The following is a 25,066-nucleotide window of genomic DNA, read 5'->3' as shown; positions in this document are numbered from 1 at the left end:
GAGCATGTACGTTGTGGCCGCTCCGATTGTGCTCGGGCTGTACCTGTAGTATAACAGGAACACCAGTTTCACCTTCTCGAGAAAGTCGTAGCCGTATGCTACAGTTCCTCTCCGGTGCTTCCAGGTGCAACAAGCCTTCGCGGGAAGTTACAATATCCGCGACGTACAGTGTAGTGGCCGCCCCCCGATACATTCCACAGGACCTGCCAAATCCGGATGACCTGTGGTTGACCAGTGGCTAGCTCCACTGAATGGGTCTTAGACTGTCGTCACACAGAGTCACAGACGCGAAACATAACGCAAGTCACACCGTGACCGCACGCGCGGATAAGGTTCTTTCCATCTGATCTCTACGCAAAATCCAGATACACTTGAAGTCTTTCAACACGTCCCTGTCTGTTCAATCTATGAAACTAGATAGTGTTTGCTTCTAGTATCAGAAAGCAGGGGGAAAGGGAGGCCATTGTCCAAGCCACAGCTTCCGAGTCGGTTGACCACGATCATAGCCTGTCGTGAATCACCCCGACAAGTCACAAGGATTCGTAGAGTCAGACGATGTCGGCTGGCCGAGTGTTGCCAGCAAAGACCTCCTACAAAGGAGTACAAATGACGATGAAGGCTAGCGGGGTGGTTTGTCTCTGGGAGCGGCGCATTTGTGAGTACTACTTCCTCTAGTAACAAGATATTACGCATAACGTTGCCGCGCGCAGCGACGAGCGTGAGGTTCTGCGTTACGCCAAGAGATCACTCCATTTAGCTGAGGTTGCACAGGATGCAATCACAATGAGGGTGACGTACGTTATCCAGGTGCGCACGAGTAGCTGGGTGGAAGAACTCTCCTTCCAGGTATCCTCTGTGGCACCCTACGAAGAGATGAAGGGGGGACTCTCGCATCTGCTCGGAGCGGGACACCGCGGCCATGCATATTGACATCGAGATGTTCACGCCGACGGTCCCGAAGCGACTCAGCTAGATCACGGACGCCCTGGAGGCTACTCGCTAGTTCGGTGCTCTCTGCTCGTCGGCGTATTTCCATCTCGCGGATACACTCCCATATGCTGTTGAGGTCGCGTCTGGGCAGCCTTTCCGGAGTTTCCGAAGGTATGGTCTCCAGAAGAGACGCGATGGACGGCGTATCGCCGTGCGGTGTGGTGACACTGAGATACATTGATGGGCTGGGAGGGGTGTACGCAGTACCAGGAGATCCTTCGACTGCCATGGTGACCGCGGGCGGCGATGTGTCCACCGGGGGACCGATTCCCGCGGACGAAGACGGAGATGACTCAGAGGGAATGGTTGGTAGTGAAGCCTGACACAAAAAGTGAGCATGCCATATCGACAGATGCACAACATAGCCCAGCAGAGACGTACGGGGACATAGATGGGAGAAGCATGTGTAGACAAGAGGGATGGTTGTGTTGACGGTCTAGCAGACGGTGTGGGAGAGCGGGTTGGCACAGCGAAGGGACTGAGAGGCACAGATGATACCGTCGTCACTGTAGACAGCGTGCGCATGACTGTAACTGTCGGACTTTCTCTCTCCGTCGGCGTGAGACTGCGCGTTGAGATGTTGGTAGGGTAGGATATAGACGACGGAGTACGAATCGACGGAACAGCACCCTGCAAGGGTACTTCCGGGGTCAATGAGATTGACGGAGATGGTGAAGGAGAAGATACATCCGGTGTTGTCACGACTTTGCCTTCCATTGCGAGGATTGGCGGGCTGACACCTCCCGACAACTCTTCGGATAAGTCTGTTGGCCGTAGGACCGACGTCTCGAAGGTTGTGTCGACCCCCTCTGCGATCGGCAGCGACTGAGTGGATATGGACGCCCCAAGGATGGACGATTCGTAAGCCCCATCCGTCTCCAATCCCCATTGCAGTACAGCCTGGGGTTCCGAGATCGGTGGTCTGTACAGAGAGCCGGATAAGGAGGGTACAGATTTCGTGGGCACCCCAGTCGGTGTGAGGTCAGTTGATGTGACTGAGCTGACGGAAGACAGGGTAGATACCGGGGGAGTGAAGGATCCCGCCGGAGAAAGAGAGTCTTCGAACGTGGTCAGGGAGAAAAAGGATGTTGTGGATGCGTGCTGGAAGAGTTCTGTCGGTTCGAGTGCAATCCGAGATACAGATGGGCTTGTAGGGGACAGGGGCAAGAACACTGGGGAATGGAGGGGCGATGGAGGTCGTTCTGGAAAGGGGTCGTCGTCGTGAAGCTCGACAGGAAATGAAGTGGGCGTATTATCACCCTCTCCATGGCTTATCGAGTGCACACCTGCCACTGGCGAGATCGACATCGAGCCAGGTAAGGGAACGCCTTCCAGCGCGATCTCCTCCAGCGCACCTTGGGGAACGTGTGATGAGTCCGAATGGATGATGCTTGCAGTGTCCTTTTTGTCGTGCCTCGAGTCGGATTCCGTATATGTACCTTGGCCGAGACGCCTTCAGTCGTTCTGGAGCCTGCAGTACTAGAGCAAATACCCATAGTCTCATACGCAGAAGTAGGAGGTTCTGCCATGTGCGGTGCCATATAATCGCACTCCGTTGCATGTGATACCACGCTCCCGCGATCTGAGGACCTTCTAAGAAACGGAGAGAATGAGCGATAGGACACGTCTGAAGGTAACCGTGCAGTGACGTATTCAGAGTGGCTTGGCGTTGTTGTAGACCGGGCGATTTCGCTGCCCGACCTGGATGCAGACCGTGTGGAAGACGATATCGGAACGGCGGAGGTGGGCGTGTATGTAAAAGTGCTGGGATAGCTTTCCAGCGTACTCAACGTGTCCGCCTGCCATGTCAAACGTAGGGAGCTGAGGTGGCTGCTAAGAGTGTTGGTACAGCCCGCTGCACCAGACGATAGGGATGCGTTGGAGCTCCTCCTGCTCCCGGAAGGGATGTTTCGTAGCTGGGAGTGCGGTGAGCGAGCATTCTGTAGCCCGCGCCGAGATGATGACGAATGGGACTGCCTGAAGTGTTGTGAGTTTGTGGCGACGGCATTATCCAAAGACGTATCCGACATGAGGTGGCGCGAAGGTCTTTGACTGAGGCGCAGTGCCCTATCTAAGCTTCCTTTGGTCACAGAAGCACGTGGATAGCGGTGTGTGGTCGCACGCACCCTCAGTCAGCAAGGCAAGGAGTGGTGGCACCGGCGCCGCAATCATCATCTGAAGTCGCTGGAGTTAGTAGTGTCTCAGTGATGACAACGGAGGACTCACGGTGTAGACAGAGGTCTGAGCTAGGTTTCGCCATAAGTTATGACACGTCTGAGTATCACCAGTTTGACCGTTCAAATGCCAGTGCGTCGCGCTACATACACGAAGGTTCAGTCTCGAGCTCAACGGCCCCAGAGGACCATTGTGTGAAGTTCCCAGGCTTACCAACTGGTACCTACTAGTATACCCATCGCTTGGACTTGCAAGGCTGGCTGCAGGTGGGATATCGCCGAACTGAATGATGCGCAACCCAAACCCTCGACATTAGGCTCACCCACCATAGTATCGAAGTTTCATTCAATCGAAGAGCTCCATTGACTGTGCTGGTATGATTAGACTCTGGAGGCGACTCGGGAATAATGATACAGGTAGAATACATATCATGATGCAACACGAAAGCGACGACGTCGAGAGCGGAGATGAACAAGGTGCGGCTACCAATGTGTAAGAATTGTTTGCGAGCAGTCCTATCGTCAAGGGGCAGTGAGCGGATGCACGACTCATATCACGAAGAATTGGACATACCTTCAAACGATATAGGTTGTGGGCTATTGCTACATTGACGATGGTCCGCAGCTTTTGACGCACATCAGCCTTGTTGATAGTGAGCTGATAGCTGCCAGAGCACGGGCAATGTCGCGAGAGGTTGTCAGATCGTATGCGTCTGCACTTCGTACATCGGAGATCTTGCTGGGCGAATCGTCGTTCGAGGTCCCATATGGTGTCCATCATAGCGAATTCAACCATCGTGCGATCGTACTCGCCGCCGCAATTACCACAGAGCCACCGTGCCTTGAGCTCGAGATTATTCGGCAGAAGCGCCGGGTCTCTGCAGAAATCGAAGTCCCGCAGTGCGTCACAGTGTCGGCAAGGGACGTTCGACAGGATGAGGGGCTGGCAGGGGTTGTGGAAGGTAGCCTCGCTCGCGAATTCCCGGACGCCGACGAGCTCGAGGAGGTTGCGTTTCAGCAGGTCAATCTCGATCTGGTTCTCCTTCGCGAGCGCAAAAACTGCACAGGTAAATTTGACAAACTCAAGGATTGGGTTCGTCAGATTGAGGTGCGACCCAGGCAATACCGGGAACTCCCACTGTGCCAGAGCCTCCTCGTCCATCACTGCTTCCCGGTAGCGGTCTTGAATGCTGCCCACGGCCTTGAGGAGCTTGCGCGTCAGCTTGCGGGAGATGAAGTCACGGCTTGCTTCGACTTCTTGCGTTTTGACCACGTCGCGCTGGGTGGCATCCGGCGCGCCGTTGGGCAGAATCCGCAGTGGGCCCCTACTCGTTCCTCGCGTCTTCTGGCACGTTCGAAAGAGCTCTACCAGGAAGAAACGCACGACGTTCCGGAAGTCGCGCTGGATGGCTGGAGGCAAGAAGGTCTCGATGTTCCATAGCATCTCGATGCAGATCTCCTCGGGCGGATCGATCGCGAGCGGGTCCTCGCATACGACGCCGCCGAGGTTCGCTTGGTCTATGAACAACAAGAAATCGTAGAAGCGCTCCGTGCGCAGGTAGACGTGCTGGAACAGTTCGTGCGAGGTCACAGCGGTCGTGATGTACGTAGCGTAGGCATGTGCGGTCCCGGGTGGTTTAGATGTGACGAGTAGGATCCTGCTCAAGTCCGCGTAGACAACATGCGAGCCCAGACGCTTGAACTCCGCGAGCATCTGGATGAACGTCTTGCGCATGAGGCCGTGAATGAAGCGATGCAGACTCGGGTCATACATGCACGACGCCTTAGAGCTGATCCACCGCCAGAAGTGGTCGATCGCGATCGCCGACGGGCTACCAAAGTGGCCCTGAATCTTGTCCAGCAACCACGTCTTCACCATGTTCTTGAGGATCGAGAACATCTGCGGGGAGACGTTCGAGTCGCCGAGGGTCAGGTCGCGCTGCGTGTCTGCGCTGGAGTACTCGTCCAGCGTGCGCGAGGAGTCGAACGCCGTCGCCCCGCCCGCGCCCTCGAGCTCATTGACCATCATGGAGTGCAGCACAGAGTTGACGGCCAGGTTACGCACGGTAATCTCCAGGCAGACGTTGGAATAGCAGCCGGAGGACATGAACTCTGTCTTTGGCAGCTCCTCTTCGGGCCGATCGTCCTCTTCGCTTCCTCCGAGGTCCGGACGATTCCCGGGCGACCACCACAAAACGAAGTCGTGTTCCGTCAGCCTGCGAGCGAAGTCAACGTCGGCAAGGCGTAGGGGCTGGTCGCCATCGATGTACCCGATGGGAATGTCGTAGTAGTCAGCGAGTGCGATTGTGCGGTCCAACCAGGTGCCCAAGGACAGGTAACGAAAGGCTATCTTCTGTGCGACGTTCTTCTGCCATGGGAGCGCGTCCAACGTATGCGTGGTCTTCGTCTTTGGCATGGACAAGACAGGGAACTTCGCCAGTTTCGGGACGTACGCGTCGAAGTACGTTTGCTCTTTGCTGGAGGAGATGACGACTGTATAAGGATCCTTCTCCATTGTACCCAGCTCGATAGAGATTGCCTTTAGCGCCGCTACGTCTGTCCTATGGTAGGCGCTTATGAAGTCACAGGAAGCTGGGTAGGAGTAGGCCACGCTGGCGCCGTTCGTTTGCTGCCGTTTGGCGTATGCATCGCTGTAGGCCTCAGTGAGCCGCGGGATCGGCTGCCGTCGGGTGGCAGGATCGACGATGTGCAATCGAACTTGTTTGCCAGGCACAAACAGGACGAAGACGTGTATTGGCGCGTTATTGGAGCAGATGTGGTACAGGAAGATGTACTTCCCATCCCGTCCCTCGTTGAGATACTTGTGCTTAGTCGAGGTTGTGATCACCCGGTCAAGCTCGCCCAGGTCGAAGCCGATCGTTTCCGCCTTGTTGAGAGTCATCCCAGGAACGTTCGACTTGCATGTCTTGCCTAGCAGGAGCAAGGCTCGCATGTCGAGAGGTAACTTGAGGCAGCCATTGAGTAAAACACAAGAGACGAGTGTACGTTCAAGGTTAAGGACGCACCTGCATCTCAAACACACCATCCACGTTCGGATCATTCGTCAAGTCGATGAAATGCTCCTGACCATCGATGTATGTCTCCTCGCGCACAGAGAGCTTGTACAAGTTGATGCATGGCCTATCTCGGGGCAATCCGCGGATGACCTTCTCACTTGTATACATGTCCCTATTGAACTGCCCCGCCTTCGCTGGAGTGCGGAGGTGGATGTAGAACTCCCGCGGAATGCGCAGGGGAATGGAGATCAGATCGCTCCCAGATGATAGCCACATAGCGAACCGGCCGGGAATCCTCGTTGGCCGGATCTGAACGATATCCCACGGAGAGTTCGTTGGCGTCTTAGGCTGGACACCCTTGAACATCTTTGGCACGGTCGTGGTGGCCTCCCCTCTTGCCCGACGCCTCCAGACAGCACCCAAGCTTGTGATGAAGCCGCGGTAGTCCACCGACGGATCAGGGAGATCCAGCGCCTCCTCGGTTGGCTCCGGGGTATCCTCCCGTGGTGGAGGCTTCCGAGTGACGACAGCCAAACGCAATCTGCCGTTGTCAGATACCTGGGTGCCTGTGTCCTCGATGTCATTAGACGGTATCCCGTCGTCCGCCTTCGCCTTGAAAAATTCGGTAACTTTGTGCTGCCGGAACTTGTCATCCTTCGCGACCACTCGTCGGTGCAGCCAGTCGGGGTGCTTGATACGAGGGACCGGATTGACGACCTTTTGCATAGCCGCGGGGATGGTAATGAGCTTCTGGATGACAGACCCCAGACGTTCGATGTAGTAGTTCCAGTCCAGAATTGACCTGATGTCGAAGTTAGTGAGGCTGTTATCTTTCAACCACTTGCGGAGATAGGTCTGCTTCACACTATCTTCTGCCGAGAAGATCGCGATTGGAACAGCCCTATCAGTGACCGGTGCACCTTGGGGACGTGCGGAGATGATGAACTTGCAGGCCAAACCCTTGTCCTTCACCATCTGGTCGCCCAAGAACTCGGCGAGACGCCTCGCAGTACTGATGGACGTCGATTTCTGACCCGCATACTCCGCCAACGTTTTCGACATGCTCCTGTTCTCGGCAATGAGCTCGACCAGCTCTTCGTCGGGAAGGTTCTCTGCCTTGCTGAACAGAACGTCTAGCCAGCGATCCGCGATTTGGGCGACAGCGGCATAGCACTCTTCGGTAGTCTCGCCGAGCAGAAATCGCTCGAAGATCTGCGACTGGAAGATCTTGATGAGCTGCAACTCGCCACGACGCTTCATTTCGAACCCCTTGAGTTCCGCGAGAGAGCCGTCGTCATTGAAGACGGCGTAACGCTTCTTGAGCAACTTGTCCTCCTCCTTCGAAGACGGCAGGATCATCGCTCTGTAGGGACCGTCGAGCTCGAAGAAGATGGAGTTCTCGCTGTGGACCTTGTACTCGCCGGTCTCGAGATCGAGGTCGTGGTACTGATGGTTCGTGAACTGTGCATGGACGAGGTGGTTGAGCATTGTACAAGGGTAAGAGATGCCAAGCGTTTTGCCATTCGCCAGTTGGAACTGAAAGTTCTCCGGGAAGACACCAGGAAGCATGCACCAGATGCCGTCAGTGTCCAACTCGAGAGGACGGCCAATCTGCTCGACGAGTTGCCTGGCCATCTGGATGATCGTCGCGCCCGTCAGGCAAGTGATACCTGCCATCTCCATTGAGTGCCACCGAGCACCCTTGCGCATGACGTATCCGTAGAACGAATTGAGGATACACTTGTGGGCGAGCTGAAGAGAGTCGTAAAGAACGATCATCTTCTTGGCCTCGTCGACCTCGGCGATCGAGCGCTGTTCCGCTATGACAGTGTCATGGTTCTTCTTCCATGTCTTATGGAGGCCTTTGTACTCGTATCGCCGATCACGGAAGCGACGCACAGTGTCGATGTAGAAGGGATTCTCGCGCTGGCAGATAATCGCCTCCCGGTTCTCGATCCTAGTGTCCTTGATCTTCTTGTACACCTTGCGCGAATAATCGCCAAGACGTTTGTGCAGCAGAGCCGTCTGTTCCGCCGGAGTGAGGTCGACGAACTTCCGCTGAGGGCCCCCCGGCTTCTTCGGAGGGAACGTCTCCTGGTTCAACGCGTGTTTGATCATGTTGAACTCGTCCCGGCGCGCAGGGAAGAACTCGCCACGCCAGGCCCATGTCATCCGCCGATCGCACGACTTCCCGGGCCGGTTGAAGTCGCAGACAGCACATACGGCCTCGTCCACAACCGAGTCAGGTTGTAGACGATTAGACAACATGATATTCGGGTACATGGCCGCGACGTCCAGATGGTAGATCAGCGGCTTGTCTATGCGCATGGGATTGTCACGCATCTCTTCCAGCGCGGCCTGGATCTGGCCCTTGACCTCGTCGTAGTTGGTCACGTCTTCGAGGGACGCTTTTGATTCGTCGACGATACAGAACTTGAGGGCGGCATCAAGCTCGTCGATGAGCTAATATGAAGTGATCAATGTCGGTCACAGCACATCACGATATTCAAATATCGTACCTTCTGGGCTGCGGTTGGCTCGATTTTGAATTCCGTCGGAATATCACTACGGAAGACACCGGCTTCAAGGGCCTCTACGTGCCCTCCGACGTAGGTCTCTGAAGCGAGTAGATGACCGTCGTACATGTTCCCGTGCTCTTCTTCGTGTCTGTTTGGCATGATGATCTGGCCACGGAATGCCTCAACCTTAGGAAGACGTCAGCAAGAAGTCACCGCCAGATATAAATACTCATACCATCAGCAACGTCTCGCAGAGTGTCCCACTTCCCTTCCTCAGTACCTCGTCCGGACACAATGGAATAATGTTGCAAAGGGAGAAGATGAAGGGGTGGACGTATTTCATGTAGAGGTAATACGTCGCAACGGCGTCGGAGACTGAGTACTGAGCGAGTGTTTGCGGCTGCTCCATTGCATACCTGCGGCAAGGGATCAGCCACCACGGCTATCAGAAGAGAGGCATAGATACTCACGGAGTCATTAATTCCGGGTCGAGCTCAATGGGGTTGTACCCTAACTTCGCCGTCGTGACAGCTTTCAGGCCCTGACTACCCTGGGGCAAGTACGAATCACGTTTCACCCAGCGGAAGCAATCCATGTGGACGCAGCAACGACTCTTGAACTCATCCTCCGAATCCTTTGCAAAGCCGGTCTCAAGGAACATGTCGATGCCATGCACCTTCGCACGCGCATAAAGGAACGGAAAATCGAAGAAGTCTCCGTTGAACGTCGCCATCACCGTCGGCTTCACGTCTTGCACATGCGAGAAGAACCTCTGGATGGTTGCAGCCTGCAATGTTCGTCAAGTCGAAGTAGCGTACTGAGCGCATGAAAGGACTGTACCTCGTCTGCCTCGTTGAATATCGTGAACGGCCCTTCATACCCCTCCTTCGGCGTATACTCGAAGTCCTCGATGTCTTCGCTCACGATCTCGCGATTCGTGATGAGAAAGCCCTGGCCATCGATCATGTACGAGATCATCATGACCTGGTCGATTTGTTGGTCAGGGAACTTGAGCGGCGCCTTCGTCGTCTCGATATCGAACGCCATGACGACGGGGTCCGCACGCTTGACACGCTCCACAAGCTGCGTGAAGGCCGGCTGCCCCGCCGTGAACGTCACCGCGTACCACAGACCAACGCGCATCTCGTTGTCCATCGCCACACGCAAGTAGTACGGCACGTCGAACTCGCGAATGTCGATAATACCCTCCCGCGGGTCCTTGTCACGCCCTGTACGGCCACCCCGAGACGGGCCTGCGTCGGCGTCCCACTCCCCCTCAATCTCGATCGAGGTCGTCGCGTTCGCCGTGGAGTTCACCACCTCCGCGTAAGCGTCGACGGCATCGAGTTTCGCGCTGTTGGCCAGCGCGAGCGGCATCAGGTCTCGCCTTACAGCGAGAAGGTCGGAGACGTTCCGGAAATGGAGCTGAAGGTACAGGCGGCGGTGACCCATGAGATGGTTCGGCAGGCTCAAGTCCTCTTTCCGCTCGCGAGTGATGCGATATACGAAGGCCTCGTACTTCTTCATCAACCACTCTTCAATGACCGTCTCCATGCCGCTCTGCAGAGATATGTCAGATTGGGAACAATGAGAGCTATGCGACATACCTTGCAAGCAATATAAAAGTATGGTTCGTATTGAAGGGTGCACTTGAACATTCCTCCGTCGTCTTGAATGAAGTAGAAGTCTACGGCCGCCTTTCCCGACGGCCAGTCTGCATCCTTGACAAGTGTCTATACGAGCTGTCAGTTAATTCCAAGACAGGGATAACAAGACAGGACATGGGCTGAATTGCATCATCACCCTGACGCTTGCACTACCCCCACGGTCGTACTCAGAGAAGCTGTAAGGGGAGCGGAAGCAAGGAAGGGGTATGTCGTTCAATTGTCTACGTAGGGCTTCGCCCTGAGTGACAGTGAAGGGATCCAGCCAGCAAAGAAAAGAGTAGGGCGGCGTGGAACATCGATGCAAGACTTCACTCGGACTACTTACGGGGTGCATGTTGATCAACCATCCTTCTCTCCTTGAACCCTCCAAAACCCGCGCGAACCCGAGCTTCTCGTCAACCTCGTCGTTCAACTCCACTTGTTCAAACCGTTCCGCGAGCTGAGTACCATCTTCTTCGCGCTGGGGCTGGGCGTCCGCTGGTGCGCCTCCTCGGCCCCTTCCTCTTCCTCGACCACGTCCGCCTCGATAGTGTGAGCTGCCACGGGTGCCAAAGCGTGAACCTCTCCCTCGTCCACGCGCGCCGCCAAAGGAACCGCGAGCCATGACAGTTGAAAAGAAAGTCAAGTGGGATAGTGGAAGCAAGACAGACGACGCGCCGCGCGGCTACCGACGCGTTCTGCTGTCACAGACGCGAAACATAACGTAGGTCACGCTGTGTGACCTTGACAGTTACATATCATGTGATGAGGCCGTCTTGACGGAGGGAGGACGAGTCGACTTCAACTCGTTTTGCTCCGTTCCTCCCTCTCTGACTCCAACTACCGTGTTGCATCCGTTTCCACCAGTAGTTTTCTGCGAGAAGCTGTCATGTTTGGCAGAGTGCGTAGAAACGGTGTCAAAACATTCTATTTAATAACCCAAGCTTCATCAAATGCGCGAGTATGGCGAGGCTCCTTATCCAGAACTACGAGCTCTGTATGGAAGCAAGTGAATTCGTCGCTTGCAAAACCTACAGGTCGAAATCTGCAAGATGTAGTGTAATTGCTGCTACAAAAGTGCTCCCAACGGCGCCAGGATATCAGACAGAGTGAGTGGTGACCTCCTGCCGGAGTACGGCCAGCAGTCTACAGTTGTCACGCTTGTTTGTCCTCTCCTCCAGTCCGCATGAATCCCCAAGCATCGACCTTCTGAAGGTGACGTTTTTCGGGATGCACTGTTAGACAGACGCGCGTTCTACAACACCTGCTAAATCGGGATGTACACTGTGCAAGGAGGAGCGCTCTGAATCGGACCAGCCACGGCCAAGCCACGTCCACACCGACTGTCGGTGTCCGCACCTTTAGCTCTGTGCTAGGTAACTAGAAATGCTCGTCCGCGATTTCCTGCAAGCTAGAACCACGCAAGATTGTCACGCGTTCGGTGTCTGTCTCGAGACACTCGGCCATCTTCACTACTTACGTGGCAGATGTGGGCATAGGCCCGTCAGTGAAATTCAAAGACGTCTATGTACGACGTACGTACAGTCGGCGGGTAAGTGTCCTCCGTCACCAACTCAGACTGAAATGCCGGAAATGACACAACGATTCCCAGTACTATGTGGATTGAATGCACCTCAGCATCCATGTCCTCATGCCACCCATACTATGGATGCCCAGACACGACTGAGGACAAGTCCGAGGTCGTCGGTGTTCTGCAAACCGATGCTCAATACAATTTATCATTATCAGGCGCGCCGTCCGCACACGCGTCGACCTCGAGGTGCGATTACGGCGATAGAGATGCTGGAGAAGGCTAGGGACGACGTGATGAGCATTCACTTTCAATTCCCGTGATGCCATAATATGTTCTGAAACTCCGTCGTAGACCCTTCGCGCCAACAATCGTCTACCCAGGTCCTCTATCTCACATCCAGCGAATTTCGTTTTGCTATGCCCCTTCGAGAAGAGCGTGGACAGGCGGAGCGCGTCGGACTCGATATCACATCCGCGTTTTCATCAAACTTCGACCGGAATTGGTAGCATCGAGAGCGAGCCAGACCGACGTTTGCGGCTGATGTCGACTGGCAGAGCATGTGGGGCACCCAAATACAATGCCGGGCAAAGGTCTGACGCCCTTCGCGCCCTCTGGCTGTGGACATTCTTCTGGTGAGGGGTCGGTCTAGCAATATAGAATTAGCTGTCGTTGATACTGTGGTTGAACCAGATGTGGTACAGTACGTAGCTCAACGCGTTAGCGGGCAAATGGGTCTCTCGCTATCAAGGCTGCCGAGAGCACGTTATCGGACTCTAGAACCCTAGAGGATATCTGTGTGTGTTCCTACGGTTTAGAGTGAATACTCTATAACTCTGAATCCGCAGATTTCACGCATGATGGCTGGGGATAGTAGTGAAAACGCGTTCTCACTACCGGTTCAGCCACAGTATTGGATGGTGAGTCGTCTCTCAGGCTGCGTCAGGTTACTCTAAGGCTTATGGCGCATCCGAGCGAGAGTCATTGTCTCTGCGGTCCCCAGACTTCGGGCTATGGCGTCTCGCCCTCAATGAGCGGGTTTTCTGCGGCGTCCAGGATCCCGAGAATATTTTATACAGAGCCCGTGCCGCTCAAGAGACTCCGTCGTAGAAGCGCCGAGTGCACTTCAAGTTGTCAAGGACGGAGATGTGCCCTGAGCAATCACCGACGAGTATCAGTGGCGCATACTCCGGCCGGCTGGTTCGCCGGGTCAGGGCACTCGGTCAGTCGAGTCTTGGGAGTGAAGTGCTCATCCTTTATTCTCGTCAGTGTGCACTGCATTGCTGAGCCATGCGTGGGTGGCCGAGGAGGATGTGCGGCCGAACCAAAGCAGTAGGTAGTGCCGACTGGCCGGTGCGGGCGAGACGGGCTCGAGACGCCAGGGCAGTCAAAGTCTCCAGGGCTCTATTTGACTCGTGTTGCTTCTTCGACGCGGCATGTCATAGACGGATGCCATCGCGCGTCGGGCACGTCACTGCCTGACACTCGGCGGTTTCCGTGACGTGACGCCGTCGCGGTGCCCTGTCAACCGGGCTGCTGTTCGACGCTCTCTCCGTCCTCTCGCCAGCACCGTCTGTCCTCGCTCCACGACGCGCGTCCTCCCCCTGCAGCGTCGCTCTCCTCCCGCCGTCTCCCGCCCTGCTCGCTCACCACCGTCCTCCCGCGCGCACGACCTGCACCAGTCGACGCGCACGGCCTGGGCGACTCTGGAGACACCCCCAATGCCCCGTTTCGCATATCCGGCACGGAGATGCGGGCTCTCTTCTTCCGTAGCTATCGCGCGCATTCGAGCCTTCCCGGCGATTCACTCCCCCCGACGCATTCGCCGCAGTCGCCCAAGACAGCAGAGCCGACCAGCAGAGGTCCCTAGTGACGGCTCGCAAGCTGCTCGAACGCGGTTTGTGCATAGAGCGTACTGTGCCCTCAGCAACGATCGCTTCGCATCCCCGCGCATTGCTGGCTCACCACCGTGTACGTTCAACACCATTCTCCGTCACGCAACTCGCTCCATCAGCTCTCGGCAGCTGTCACGTCGACGAGCAGACACGGAGCACATCGAGACGCGCCACGCAAATGCGCTGCACACTGTCGCCGCGCCGTGGCCATGGTGCAAGCAGAGTAATCATCCTGCCGCGCCAGCGAGGGCTCGTTAGCATTCGGTGAGTTCCATGCTGTTTCATGGCTGTTGTTCCGTTCATCACAAGTCACCCAGACATGTCTTCGTTGCCAGAGATGTCTCCTGGGCATGCTACAACTCCGCCTAACTAACGAAGCAAGCATGCGCCGAATGTAGACACGCGGGAAGTGACGCCACATCCAGGTCAGGGCGGGGCAGTACAGGAAGCAAGCGAACATGACCGCACCATCCGTCAGCGGCACGCGCACGGCCCGCTGCACGGCCTGCGCGACACTCGTTCCCCTCGACTCTACAGACACCGCGCAATGCGTCTTACCGACGACCTCCACCTCTGCGGCCACCCGCTCGCGACTCCTCATCGCGCAGAGCACGGCACGTAAACGCAGTCTTTGCCTGTCCTTACAGCACCTCTCTTCGAGCAACCCACGCAAAACGTTGACGAGCCCTTCCGTTGACATCGCAGCCGCGTCCCCACCGGCGACGTCGAGCACCCTTCGCCCATCGCCCGATCAAGATGGGCATGATGCGCGTGTTGCAGCGGGTGGGACGCTGCGCCCACAATGCACCCGTCATCAGCAAGCTCGCAGAGGCCGAAAAAGCCCACGTACGTCGGTCTCTCGACACCCGCTCTGGTGACTCGCCGTCGCACTCTGTCAATACACGGTCTGGTAAGCAAACTATCGGTCGCGGGTGGAAGTGCAACTCACCGATGCCCCGCCGCCCTCCGCAGCCTCTGCCTTTATACCTCGCCAGCGGGACCCGGGGCATTCATCAGCAACCCAAGTCGCCGTCCACCATTCGGGCGACGAGCGAGATGATGTCCGTTGTGCGGAAGCGAATGTGGCGCGCGTTCGCAGCACTGCTGGTGCCACTGGCACGGACGCAACTAGAGGCGCGGGCACTGCGGGATGCACGGCTCTGCTTAGGTGCGTGCGTGCGCGCTGCTCGGGCGCAGCTCGTGGACGCTCGAGCGCGGTCTCTGTGCTGGCGGCTGCTTCGGTGTCGCAGTGGTGAGTCGCCAGTGCGAGCTCCCCCTCCTGGCTGTATACTCACGGTGCAGCGAGCAAGCGCAAGGTCAACGGCGGTGCACGTACGTGCAGTCTGTCCCGTCCCTTCCCTTCCCTTCCAACCGGGCTCTCCTCGCGACCGGTCAGCCAGACAGGCGAATGCGGCGTGTCGTGCCATGTACCGATGCGATTGGGAGGCATCGTATCAGCGGATGCGGACATCGTCTCACTTGCTGCGTGCTCACCAGCGGTCCATGCAATGGAGGAACATACTCGCCTCCGAGGACGCCGTGCACGCGAGAGCGAGAGGTATGCCTCCGCACCCGAGAATTCCCTGCTAACGCGCACCGGACATGCGCCGCGCCCTCGCCGTCCGTAGAGCTGTGCCCGCGTTCGAGTCCGCCTGTGGAGAGCAGCTGACGTTGCGACGGCGAGTGCTCTGTCTCGACGTCCGCGCGCTGTGTTTCGGCGGACGGGCAGCGCCGCGAGCCTTCAAACGGCGGTGGTGAAGGACCCCCCTATTGTCAGAACGGCACGTATGCGCTCGTGTCCGCACAATCCGTCTGAAGCGCAAATGTGCGGGCGGAGATTCAGACGTGACGGAGGGTTGGACGCGCAGCGCGTGTATTGCTGCTGCCTCTGCGCTACTTCCTGCGCGGCTGGTGGCTGCCTCGAGTGCCAGCCATGTAGTCACACGGAACATGTACATAGTGTCGCGGCGAATAAATCTATTGATCCCATGTACTATACTGAACATGATTGTCGAGAAACAAAGCACGCTGCCACAGCGCGACGTCTCCATCCGCGCGCAGAGACGGGCTGCGTGAAACGCACCGTCGCGCGACACCACCGTCATTCCCAAGTATCCTAGGCACCCCCGTCCAGACGGCTTGGTTTGCGGACGGCGCAGGCCCTCGGGGGATTTCATGTCAGCAATGAACTATGCATCGTGCCAGAGTACGCACCTGCACTAGTACTAACGTCTGGTGGTCCTATTGAGCAAGTTCCAGGAGACGAGTAGTCGCCTGGATGCATGTGCAAGCTGTGAGTCGTACCGTCGCCCGTCGGGTCGATGACAACGGAGCAGGCGAGAGCGACGTAGCCTTCGCCGAGAGGGAACCGTGACTGTAGTCGAACGGTTCGGGGCTTTGCAGAGATGACACTAGTAACGACTCACTGTCAATCTTCCCCGATAGGCTGCCTACGGATGACTGAAGTGGATGTGATACGCGCTACTGCGAACACAGCCCTTGCGGATCCGGGAGTCGCGGACTGACTACCCAAGCTCACCGTGGCTTGATTCCATAAGAGCGCCGTCGAAGGATGCACGGGCCGTATCGAAGAACCTCTGTTCACCATGAACAGGGCTTCGCACTGATTGCGGAGATTCTTGACGACATTGTATTCGACACGCCGAAGCCATTGAACCTTATGGCGACCATGATGAAGGGCGCGCAGCTTATAGAGGAGCGACGGACGAGGCTTACGAGCAAGTCTACGGACAGTAGAGGTGAGTGACTTGGTCTGCATAGAACAGTAGTACGTCTCCTGCTTCATTCTCTGTGTCTCTCTTCCTTCTGTTCCACTGATTATTGTTCTTTCATCCTCGTACATCGCCCACAACTCGTCACGATCCGCCGCGTCCCGCGCTGGGCTTCCTGCATCACGATGTACATCCGTAGCTTACTGTCGTGCATCAACCAGGGCCACTGTTCGTTTCCTCCGTAGTTGGTACATCATGAACATGAGAAACAGAGCAATCGAACATACCTGACTCTGCGACGGTGCTTGAACAATCGGAGGCCGCGCATGCCAATGTTCGTGTGCTACCTCGTAGAGGCTACGTGCAGCTCAGTGCATGTCATCGGATTGTGGCGATCCGGAGCGAGGATATGTATGTGCGCGGCACCACTTGCTATGCACGGCATGCGACATTCTCGTTAGCAAACAGAGAGATTGGTCTTTGTATCACTTACCACTCGTCGCTCTCGATACATTGGTTTCTCAGCAGACCTGACCCCGTCCGGCGAATGCCCCTTCACCCTCAATACACAATCGACTGCGGATCTACTCTCTCGACCAATAGTCCAGATAGATGAGCCTGCTGAACGGGAATGAAACGTAAGCATTTATAGCGGAAACAGCGGACACCTTGCGCTCGTTATGGTTCGAACACGGTAAACTGCCATGGAACGGCCAGGTCGTTCAATGAGCAGTACTCCCACGAATCGCGCGATTGTGAGTCGCGAATCGCAGTGTATCATCCACTGTGATCAGAGACGGTAGACCTTCCCGTGCTCCCCAGTGATGCAACACTCACCTATACATCGTGTTCGATGTGTGTGCAGACCATGGCGAGACATTCATTTCCGCTGCCTTCGCTCGGGATACTTGATTCATGTGATCCTAACTTTGTGCGTTGGCGACAGATGTATGTCAGTGCTCTCGTCTCATGTCTGGAATGTCACGCTGAAGAGCTCGCACTCAGACAGCTTGATGAGCTATTCTGCATGTCAGAAAGTGCGTCATCGCCCCAGACTCGACGATTACACGCCACATCTTCGTTATAAGCCCACGATTCAGCTCAGAGGGATGAGGCCCTGGCTGATCATTCGAAGGATGCTCAGCTATGTGGACGTGCATGAGCCGGGCGAGTGAAAGTCGAAATGCGCCGCCGAGGCGCACAGGAACGTCGCGTCGTAGCCGCCGGACACATCCTCACGAATCCATACTGCCCATTTGCAACATGTCTCGGAACACTTGCACCCTCGGAGCAAACATAGCCCCTCACTATGCCAGTGTGATGTTGAGTACTCGTCATGCGAGCCCGACAGGGCAGCAACCATCAGCTGCTCGCCGATCGCTGACTCGGTGTGTTCCGCCGTTATATGCAATACATTACACGGTCTCGCGTTCCGGATGCTTGGGCTGTAGAATCACCAAGTGACAGGAGGCTGGCGGCGCAGACACCATCGCCCAAGCGAATGCCCTGGCTTGGGGCCGCAACCTCGGAACCTGTCGACAGGCAGGCAATCGCCAGCCTCCCGTCAAAGTCCAGGTCCGTCGGCCGTCGTACGATCTCGTTGAGGCTGACAGGACGGCCATGGCAGCTCTGTGTCCCCTGCTATTGCAGCTGCGAAACGCGAAGAGGTGTGCGCGCTGATTATTTCGGAATGCCCAATACGAGCTGGCTGATGCAGAAGAGCACGTCATAGATGGCAGTATATCTCGAGATCCGCGCGTTTGCGACGTCCACTAACCAGTCATCACGGAGTGCGCGTCCATACACGACAGGCTCGCCGTTAATCGCACGCGGCCCTTCGATGTGGAAATGATAACAATTCACACACCGAATGCAGGATGATTCCGAGACAAAAGTCAAGGAGACAGCCACCTTGCTCTTTTCGCTCGCTCGCAAATCTTGAAACATCTGGGACGAGGCATGAAGCGAGCCTGGCACCGGCAAGATGAGACCTTTGACTCGGGCGTGACACTCTGCCTGACACGACTGTCAGAATGCAATACACAGGTACGTGGCAGCATCCAGCAAGCGCCAGCGGCACAAATCATAGTGTCGACGTCGACGACGCGGCAGATGGTGGTAGGCCTGTCGGCCGCACACTGGAACACATATTACGAGCCACTACCAGACGTCCGGCGCAATCGACGTGCGTACTACGTGTGTGCACGCAAACGAACTGAGCATGCAGCACATACTTCGCGCTGCAGGCCAGCCGAACAGTCCTGTTTGGGCCCCTGTAGTACCGTGCAGCGGAAGAAAACGGAATTTGCAGCTGGAGAGCCCAAAATTCCGGATCAAACGTATCAATGCGATACTCAGCTTCCCGTACGTAGCGTACTTCAATGACATATGCATAAGATGCGGGACACGTATGGGAAGAGTATGGATCATAGATGTGGCCACTCACCGTGCTACGGTTCCTGGTCAACGACTTCCTCTATGCGCATACTGCCGGACCATCCGATTGCAGCTTTGTCGACAGAATCTTCGAGCTGACAGACGATGAGCCGAGCGCGTGGAACTAGACCCGTACTGGGAATCGTTAGGCCCGGAGCCTGAGTTGGGAGTCACACTAGCAACTTGAGCTACGACATGCTTGAGGGTGCGCAGAGCGCAGAGCGCATTTTCACGCCTTGGCAGGCACGGGTGTTTTGGGAGCAAGCATTGCGTGCGGGGCGTGGGCGAAAGTTGAGTCGTGGCGAGTTAGCGCATCCGCCAGGTTTTGGCGGCGGCGAGTGGTCGACTAAAGCCGGGGCCGTTAGAAGGACGATTACGATTACTAGAGAATGAACACAAGAACTTACATTGACAGAGAAACCTGAGTTCTCTGAGGGCGCATACACAGGGTCAGAGTGAAGCAATGACGATCGAGAAGAGTGAAAGGAACGAGAGAGCAGCCATGGCGACTTGATGACGGCTGAGATCAAACCTGCGCAGCGCGTCGGCTCCTCCGACTCGGACTCGCGACTAGCTGTGGCGGCTGAGTCACGGTGACCGTAGCATGGACTTGGTAGTGTCCGCCTCCGCCTCCAGCTCTCCGTCCTTGCCCGCCGACACACGACCATGCGCGTTTGCATGCGGACTGGCTTCTTGAGCGGGTCTGCCAGTCCGACGATGTCTATGTCACAGTATCTCTGGCATGCACGACCATCGACTTTACGCACACAGAGGATGGACATCACTCGAGACCGTCAACTCATACACTCCGTGGTGGTGGCTGCACAGCGGAGGAGGTCTAACTGAAGTAGTCTGGTAACAGCTCCGAGTCGTCATTTTCGCTCATTGCCACAGCACGCAGACTCAGATACAGCGACGCCCTCCCAACATTAGTCGGATCCGCACAAGCACACAGTCCTCTCTCGACACAGAGATAGCAGAACAAAGCTCATTGGGCTCATCTTGATGCTGCGGTAATGTACCATACGTCCCCACCGGTGCTCTGGACATCCGACCTACGTGCTGATGTCCGACTTGCGCTTGTTACAGTCTACCTCTATAGTGCCGGCTGCGTCTGGTTTCCGTTGCAATGGAGTAACGTTCAACATAGTGTATGTGCATCCCCTTATACTTTCCGGCTCTCAGTGGATGTGAGGCTCCTCCACCTACCCCGGCACCTAGGTAGCCACAAGGCTGGCGATGTGCACCGTACGCCCAAGCGGACTCGCGTCATCTTGCTTCAATGATCCAGTGGACAAATGGAGCTGTCCACCGGGTTTTGTTGTCGATGATGAGGTCACAAATGCGAAGTACACGGACTATTAATGTGACCGCTGCTGCAGCCTGCCAAGGTATGTCGATATCTGTTCTACTGATTGCTATGTACCTGCCTGCACAACAACGCGGTGAGTGTCTCCGCCCCCGACTTGACCGCGGCCTCTTTTCGTCCTCCCGCAGTTAACGACCGCCGACGACGCAGCTATTACCACACACAATACCTCCCCTCTATGAAACAGCCAGTACAAGAGCATACCGTGGATCGCCCGTGATCAGTGGGCTTGAAGGTAGGATAGAGCGCAAAGCTTACCTGTCGTTGTTGTAGCAGTCGGGCCAGTGGCTGTTCGTTAGAGGTCGTCAGTACGTCCGCTTCTGCACTGTTTAAGAGTGAAGCTTACCTATGCTTCGCTACGCCCCAAGCCCCTCGCTTTATACCTCGGCGCACCAATTGTTTCGGTCATGGTGGCCAAGTCGCCATCTCCTTTCTGGGATCCTACAGGTTGTCCGTGGAAGCGAATGGGAATTATTCTACCGGCGTCGTTTTACCGCCACTGTTCTCCGAGATGCACGGTCTTGTACCGGCACCTTGGGTGCACGATTGCATACATCCTTGAAGCCAGGCCGCGAGCAGTGTTTTCTCGTCACACGACTGAAGCACGACAATACATGTTTATGCAATTCGGGCATACTGTACCTCTCAAGTGAGTGGATTCAACGACTGTTGAGTATGCCATAGTACTGAGAGGCTCATGGTGAGCCTCAGGCCTGGATATCTGACTTAGATGGACTGCGGTGTCATACATGAGAAGGTGTAGCTTCCATTCACCAGTACTCACCTCCGAGATTGCGGTGTCATTGTCAACAAGCGGCGTGTCTATGGTCTCGCCTCAGCGGCGTATGATGGTATTGAGGTGCGGTGTTGATTGATGGGTCCGTATCTTGCAGTGTACATGCCATGAGACATGACCCATTATCTGTGTATTGGTATGATAACCTGTGCTCGGTACAGAAACCATATACATGACAATGTGACGGAGATACATACCAGACAAATACACTGAGTGTGTCGAGTCATTACAAGTGTACTTGTGCGAAGCAATAGTGGCACATGATGTGTGACGGCATGCATTCCGAGGGCCGTGGATGCAAAAATAGAACTGACAGGAGGAGGTAATTCCATTTAGCCACAGTAACTACGTGTATCGTACACGCGTCACCTGACAGCGCTCAGTCCGGAGAGATCGGCTTGACACGAGCTTCAGAGCTTCTGCTTCTGCCACGGAGATCAATCATCACACAATGCACAATGCTCTTTACTTGTCCTATGTATCACGATAGGTAGCCAATGTAAGTCACACATCCATGGGCTATACACACTCACAGTCATAATAATAAGGTGCTCATCAAGTGTAGTATAGTCACGGAAGACCTGTAAGAGGGCAACGTAAGTGAAGGGATTTCAAGTTAAGGATTCTGTGCGAGTAATCAGCTCACGGTGTGACCGCCCATCCACCGACGAAGCTGTCAAATTGAGAATGATCATGGAAGATGACCATATTGGGTTGGAAGATCAGAGTTACTATGTCTTTGGGTCTAATCGGTTCCGAACCTCAACGCCACTAGTAGTAAGGTTCAGTTCATTGATAACTCATTCGGAAATCAACACTACTAGTATGTAGCCGAGGAGATGCACGCCACACATCTGTGGCACTATCATGAGGCGAAGAGCACAGTATGAGCATGATCCAGCCGAGGAGGCCTTGAATCTGATTCCAACTTGAAGTCTGCCAGCGTTGATCATGCACAAGAGCCGAACAGGAGTGGTATATATCCTGGGGGGCTGGATGGTCTGACTCACGATTTTTGAATGTCACTATGCCCCTCCGCCGCCGGAGTCCGCTCTGCTGACACCGCCTACTACGCCACTCACCGGTATATACTAGTACTAGTCATACTTCATCCGAGTCAGCCCAACTGATCCTCACAAGCCACCGCCAAACAAGTTAACTGACACAGATAATGTGAGTTTGTTATTCCAGATATGAAGGTATTCCGCTCACAGACCTTTTGTTTGACTTTGACAGCCCATCGCCAGCCCATCGCGTTGAGGAACAAGTCAAGGTGCGCGTGCGGAATGCACTGACTGTAAGCACCTTCCCGATATAGTAACAATTGCCACTGATATCAAGTTCGCCGCTAATACTTGCGCACGGACAGTTGGTGCGCCGGCTGACATCCAGACTCGGCCAGCACACACTGCAGTACACCTGCTACAATTTGCGCAACACAAGGTTAAAGAATACGTGGACGTTAGATGTCGAGAAGAACACGGCGGGACTAGCACGAGGGTAAGAGTAGTACGCCTCTGGCGCATAGTACCGCCTCACTTACATAACTGACGAGTGCTTATGCTTGTCGACGCAGGGATAAACACTTGCCTGAGGTGATACTGTAAGTCGCACAGCTCACCCGCCGAGCAGACCGGCCTTGCGCGGGTCGGAGTCCGGATGTATACAACATAATACATACTGCTCCTCCCGCCCTCTCCCCGGCCAGCGCCCCATGCGAAATGTGTGGCACCGTCACCTCTGCCGCCTTCGAGGCGGAGCTCCGCATCCGGAGGCCTGACAAGGCTTCTGTCGCCGACGTCGAGACAAAGGATGCTGTGCCGGAGCACGAGGTCGAGTCCGAGATCCCCATCGCTCCTCCTCCGCGGCTCGCCCGCCCCCAAGTACAAGCGCGTGCCGATCCAGAAGGTGCTCCTCATGGACGAAGAACTGAAGTACGTTCCGATTGAGTACATTCAGGACGAGGTCGCTTCAATTACTAGGCAGAGGTGTGTTCGTCAGTTGCGTGATCGCTTCTGGTTACTGACTTCTGAGTTGAACAGGGCCTGACCGGCGTGGCTCGATTGCATGCTGGTATACAAGGTACGAGGGTTCAAGACGCTCCCAGCCCGTAAGCTGATGAACGTCGATTGCAGAATCACATCGCGCTATCCCCCGCCTATCCACGGATGCATGACTTTGCTGCGCGACGTCACTGGCGATGGCTTCATAGAAGTCTTGCATTCCCGGAATGGATAGATTGGTTCCGCCGGGCGTATTCTCTGTGGGCCAGTACGTCAGCTACAGTGTGAGAACCGTCGACGAGGTGATGGCTGACCTTATATAGAAAGATAGAGGCGAGACGTCGGCGTGGCGAGTCAGGAGTGCCAGTACCTTGGGACCTTGCAGGGGCCGGGCAGCTGAGTAGACTGGTAACGGGCCTAGTCATGTTGTGAGTATCATGCATCGTTCCCTTGCGTCTGCGTGTGCTGAGCGTCCCCGTCTAAGTGCATTCGAGTCTAACCTCGGTCCTTGGTGCAATATATATCACTTCTCATAACTCGTACACTTGCTGCTGGTTGCGGGAGTCGCGGGGGCTCGGCCAATGAACGCTACACATGGTAGGTTGGGTATCTGTGTGTCAACGAGGCACCATGCGAGCCCGCGCGATCATCCAGGTCGGCGTGTCAAGCCGCGCGACCCTACGACTGTGGCAGCATGGTCACGGTGTGAGCGTGGCGGCGTGGAGTACACGATGGGGCACATACGGATGTTGTTCGTCAGTGGCAAGTAGCGGTGGCCGTCACGGTAGTGATGATGCACAGTTCGAAGCAGAGTTGACCGGACGAAGGGCAACAAGTCCTTCGTTCCTTTCATCTAGACGAAACATACTAGGTAGGTCATTCATTTAACTGTACTGTGTCTCCACGTTCTTTTGTTCACAAGTCCGATCGCGGACAGAGCACTCGGCCAGCCTGTGTATCCACACGGACGCACATTGGTCTAGCCCGACCTATGCAAACAAGAGGCTCCGAGTCGCCGACAGCCTACGCGCCATCGGTTGTATTCGAGGCGCACACGTTGCGCGAAGGTTAGTGACTCATCTTCGTTCATATGTACATGTGGTCATTCAGGTTGACTCACGTCAGTTGACAGCGAACGTCGCATCGCGCTGGGTTCAAGCCTCAACCGCGAATGATAATGTATGTATGTATCGACGTCCGGCGAGCTGGACCAAAGCCATGTCGGCCCGCAAGACTTGCAGACGGACCGGTAATGTATATATGGATCGCCGTCCGGCGAGCAAGCCCACCGCCACGCGGTGAGGTACGTCGCGGACAGCGGCCAGTGTGCTCACTGCAGCAACAGCGCGCCGTCGACCGCAGGCGATGGACACACGGTCTCCCCCGGCCTGTCAAATTGCCACATGGCTTGTTCATTGCGGCCATGCCCGACCCCAGATGGTCGTGTATGACAATGTATGTATGTATCGTCTTCCGGCGAGCGGGGTGTTGGCGAAGGTACGTAGACAGCCAGGTCCGCATGTGGGACGAAGACTGATGAAGTCCACCTGGGCAGATGTCACCGGCACAACGGCTGCAGGCTCGCGTCGGCCGACGCTTGAGGGTTACAGTCCTGCGCCACGAGGGGCTCGGTGGCTCCAAGGTTCATTCACCACGATGTCGAGTTTGAGCACGGCAAGCGTTGTGTAGAGATGTCGATGCCACCTGGCGAGCAGATTGCAAGGATCGGTAAGTGGGTTTGCGGTTGTCTCGCGTTCATCCCGCTGATCGTCCGTCCTTTGCGCGGAACATCGAACGACCAAGGGCGTGTACCGTGAGGAGCCGACGCAGGACTGGATGATGTGCCTATAACTATCAAGCAGCCTCCACACATCACACATACACGGCTGGACACACACAACAGGCGAACGGATCGACGAGTTGGGCAAGCGCTGCCCTCCGGAGGGTACTTCTGCTGG

At 55.8% G+C, this 25,066-nt stretch overlaps 4 protein-coding genes across 4 annotated transcripts; 1 reads left to right on the top strand and 3 right to left on the bottom strand.

Moving 5' to 3' along the window:
* Nucleotides 1-590: 590 nt before the first annotated feature.
* On the bottom strand, nt 591-2,519 carry C8Q71DRAFT_862991 (uncharacterized protein; the record flags this gene model as incomplete). Its single annotated transcript, XM_047928105.1, has 6 exons — nt 591-638; nt 697-726; nt 799-863; nt 913-1,309; nt 1,372-2,429; nt 2,483-2,519. The coding sequence occupies 6 exons, from the start codon at nt 2,517-2,519 to the stop codon at nt 591-593; spliced, it is 1,635 nt and encodes a 544-aa protein (XP_047773269.1).
* A 985-nt stretch (nt 2,520-3,504) lies between these two features.
* Nucleotides 3,505-10,514, bottom strand: C8Q71DRAFT_394203 (uncharacterized protein). Its single transcript, XM_047918282.1, has 8 exons — nt 10,308-10,514; nt 9,541-10,260; nt 9,171-9,487; nt 8,936-9,116; nt 8,701-8,886; nt 6,191-8,644; nt 3,739-6,129; nt 3,505-3,680 (listed from the first exon to the last, which is right to left on the bottom strand). The coding sequence occupies exons 1-8, from the start codon at nt 10,356-10,358 to the stop codon at nt 3,648-3,650; spliced, it is 6,333 nt and encodes a 2,110-aa protein (XP_047773268.1). The 5' UTR covers nt 10,359-10,514; the 3' UTR covers nt 3,505-3,647.
* On the bottom strand, nt 10,411-11,007 carry C8Q71DRAFT_789146 (uncharacterized protein). Its single transcript, XM_047925248.1, has one exon. It carries the CDS (start codon nt 10,969-10,971, stop codon nt 10,450-10,452), a length of 522 nt encoding a protein of 173 aa, XP_047773267.1. The 5' UTR covers nt 10,972-11,007; the 3' UTR covers nt 10,411-10,449.
* Nucleotides 11,008-14,329: 3,322 nt separating this feature from the next.
* Nucleotides 14,330-15,461, top strand: C8Q71DRAFT_394057 (uncharacterized protein). The gene is made up of 2 exons (XM_047918281.1): nt 14,330-14,682; nt 14,745-15,461. The coding sequence occupies exons 1-2, from the start codon at nt 14,575-14,577 to the stop codon at nt 15,360-15,362; spliced, it is 726 nt and encodes a 241-aa protein (XP_047773266.1). The 5' UTR covers nt 14,330-14,574; the 3' UTR covers nt 15,363-15,461.
* Nucleotides 15,462-25,066: the final 9,605 nt, after the last annotated feature.

Source organism: Rhodofomes roseus (genome assembly GCF_022264815.1).
Source record: "Rhodofomes roseus strain CIRM-BRFM 1785 chromosome Unknown C8Q71scaffold_35, whole genome shotgun sequence".
Taxonomy (NCBI): Eukaryota; Fungi; Basidiomycota; class Agaricomycetes; order Polyporales; family Fomitopsidaceae; genus Rhodofomes; species Rhodofomes roseus.
This window is presented reverse-complemented; position numbering and strand designations above follow the sequence as displayed.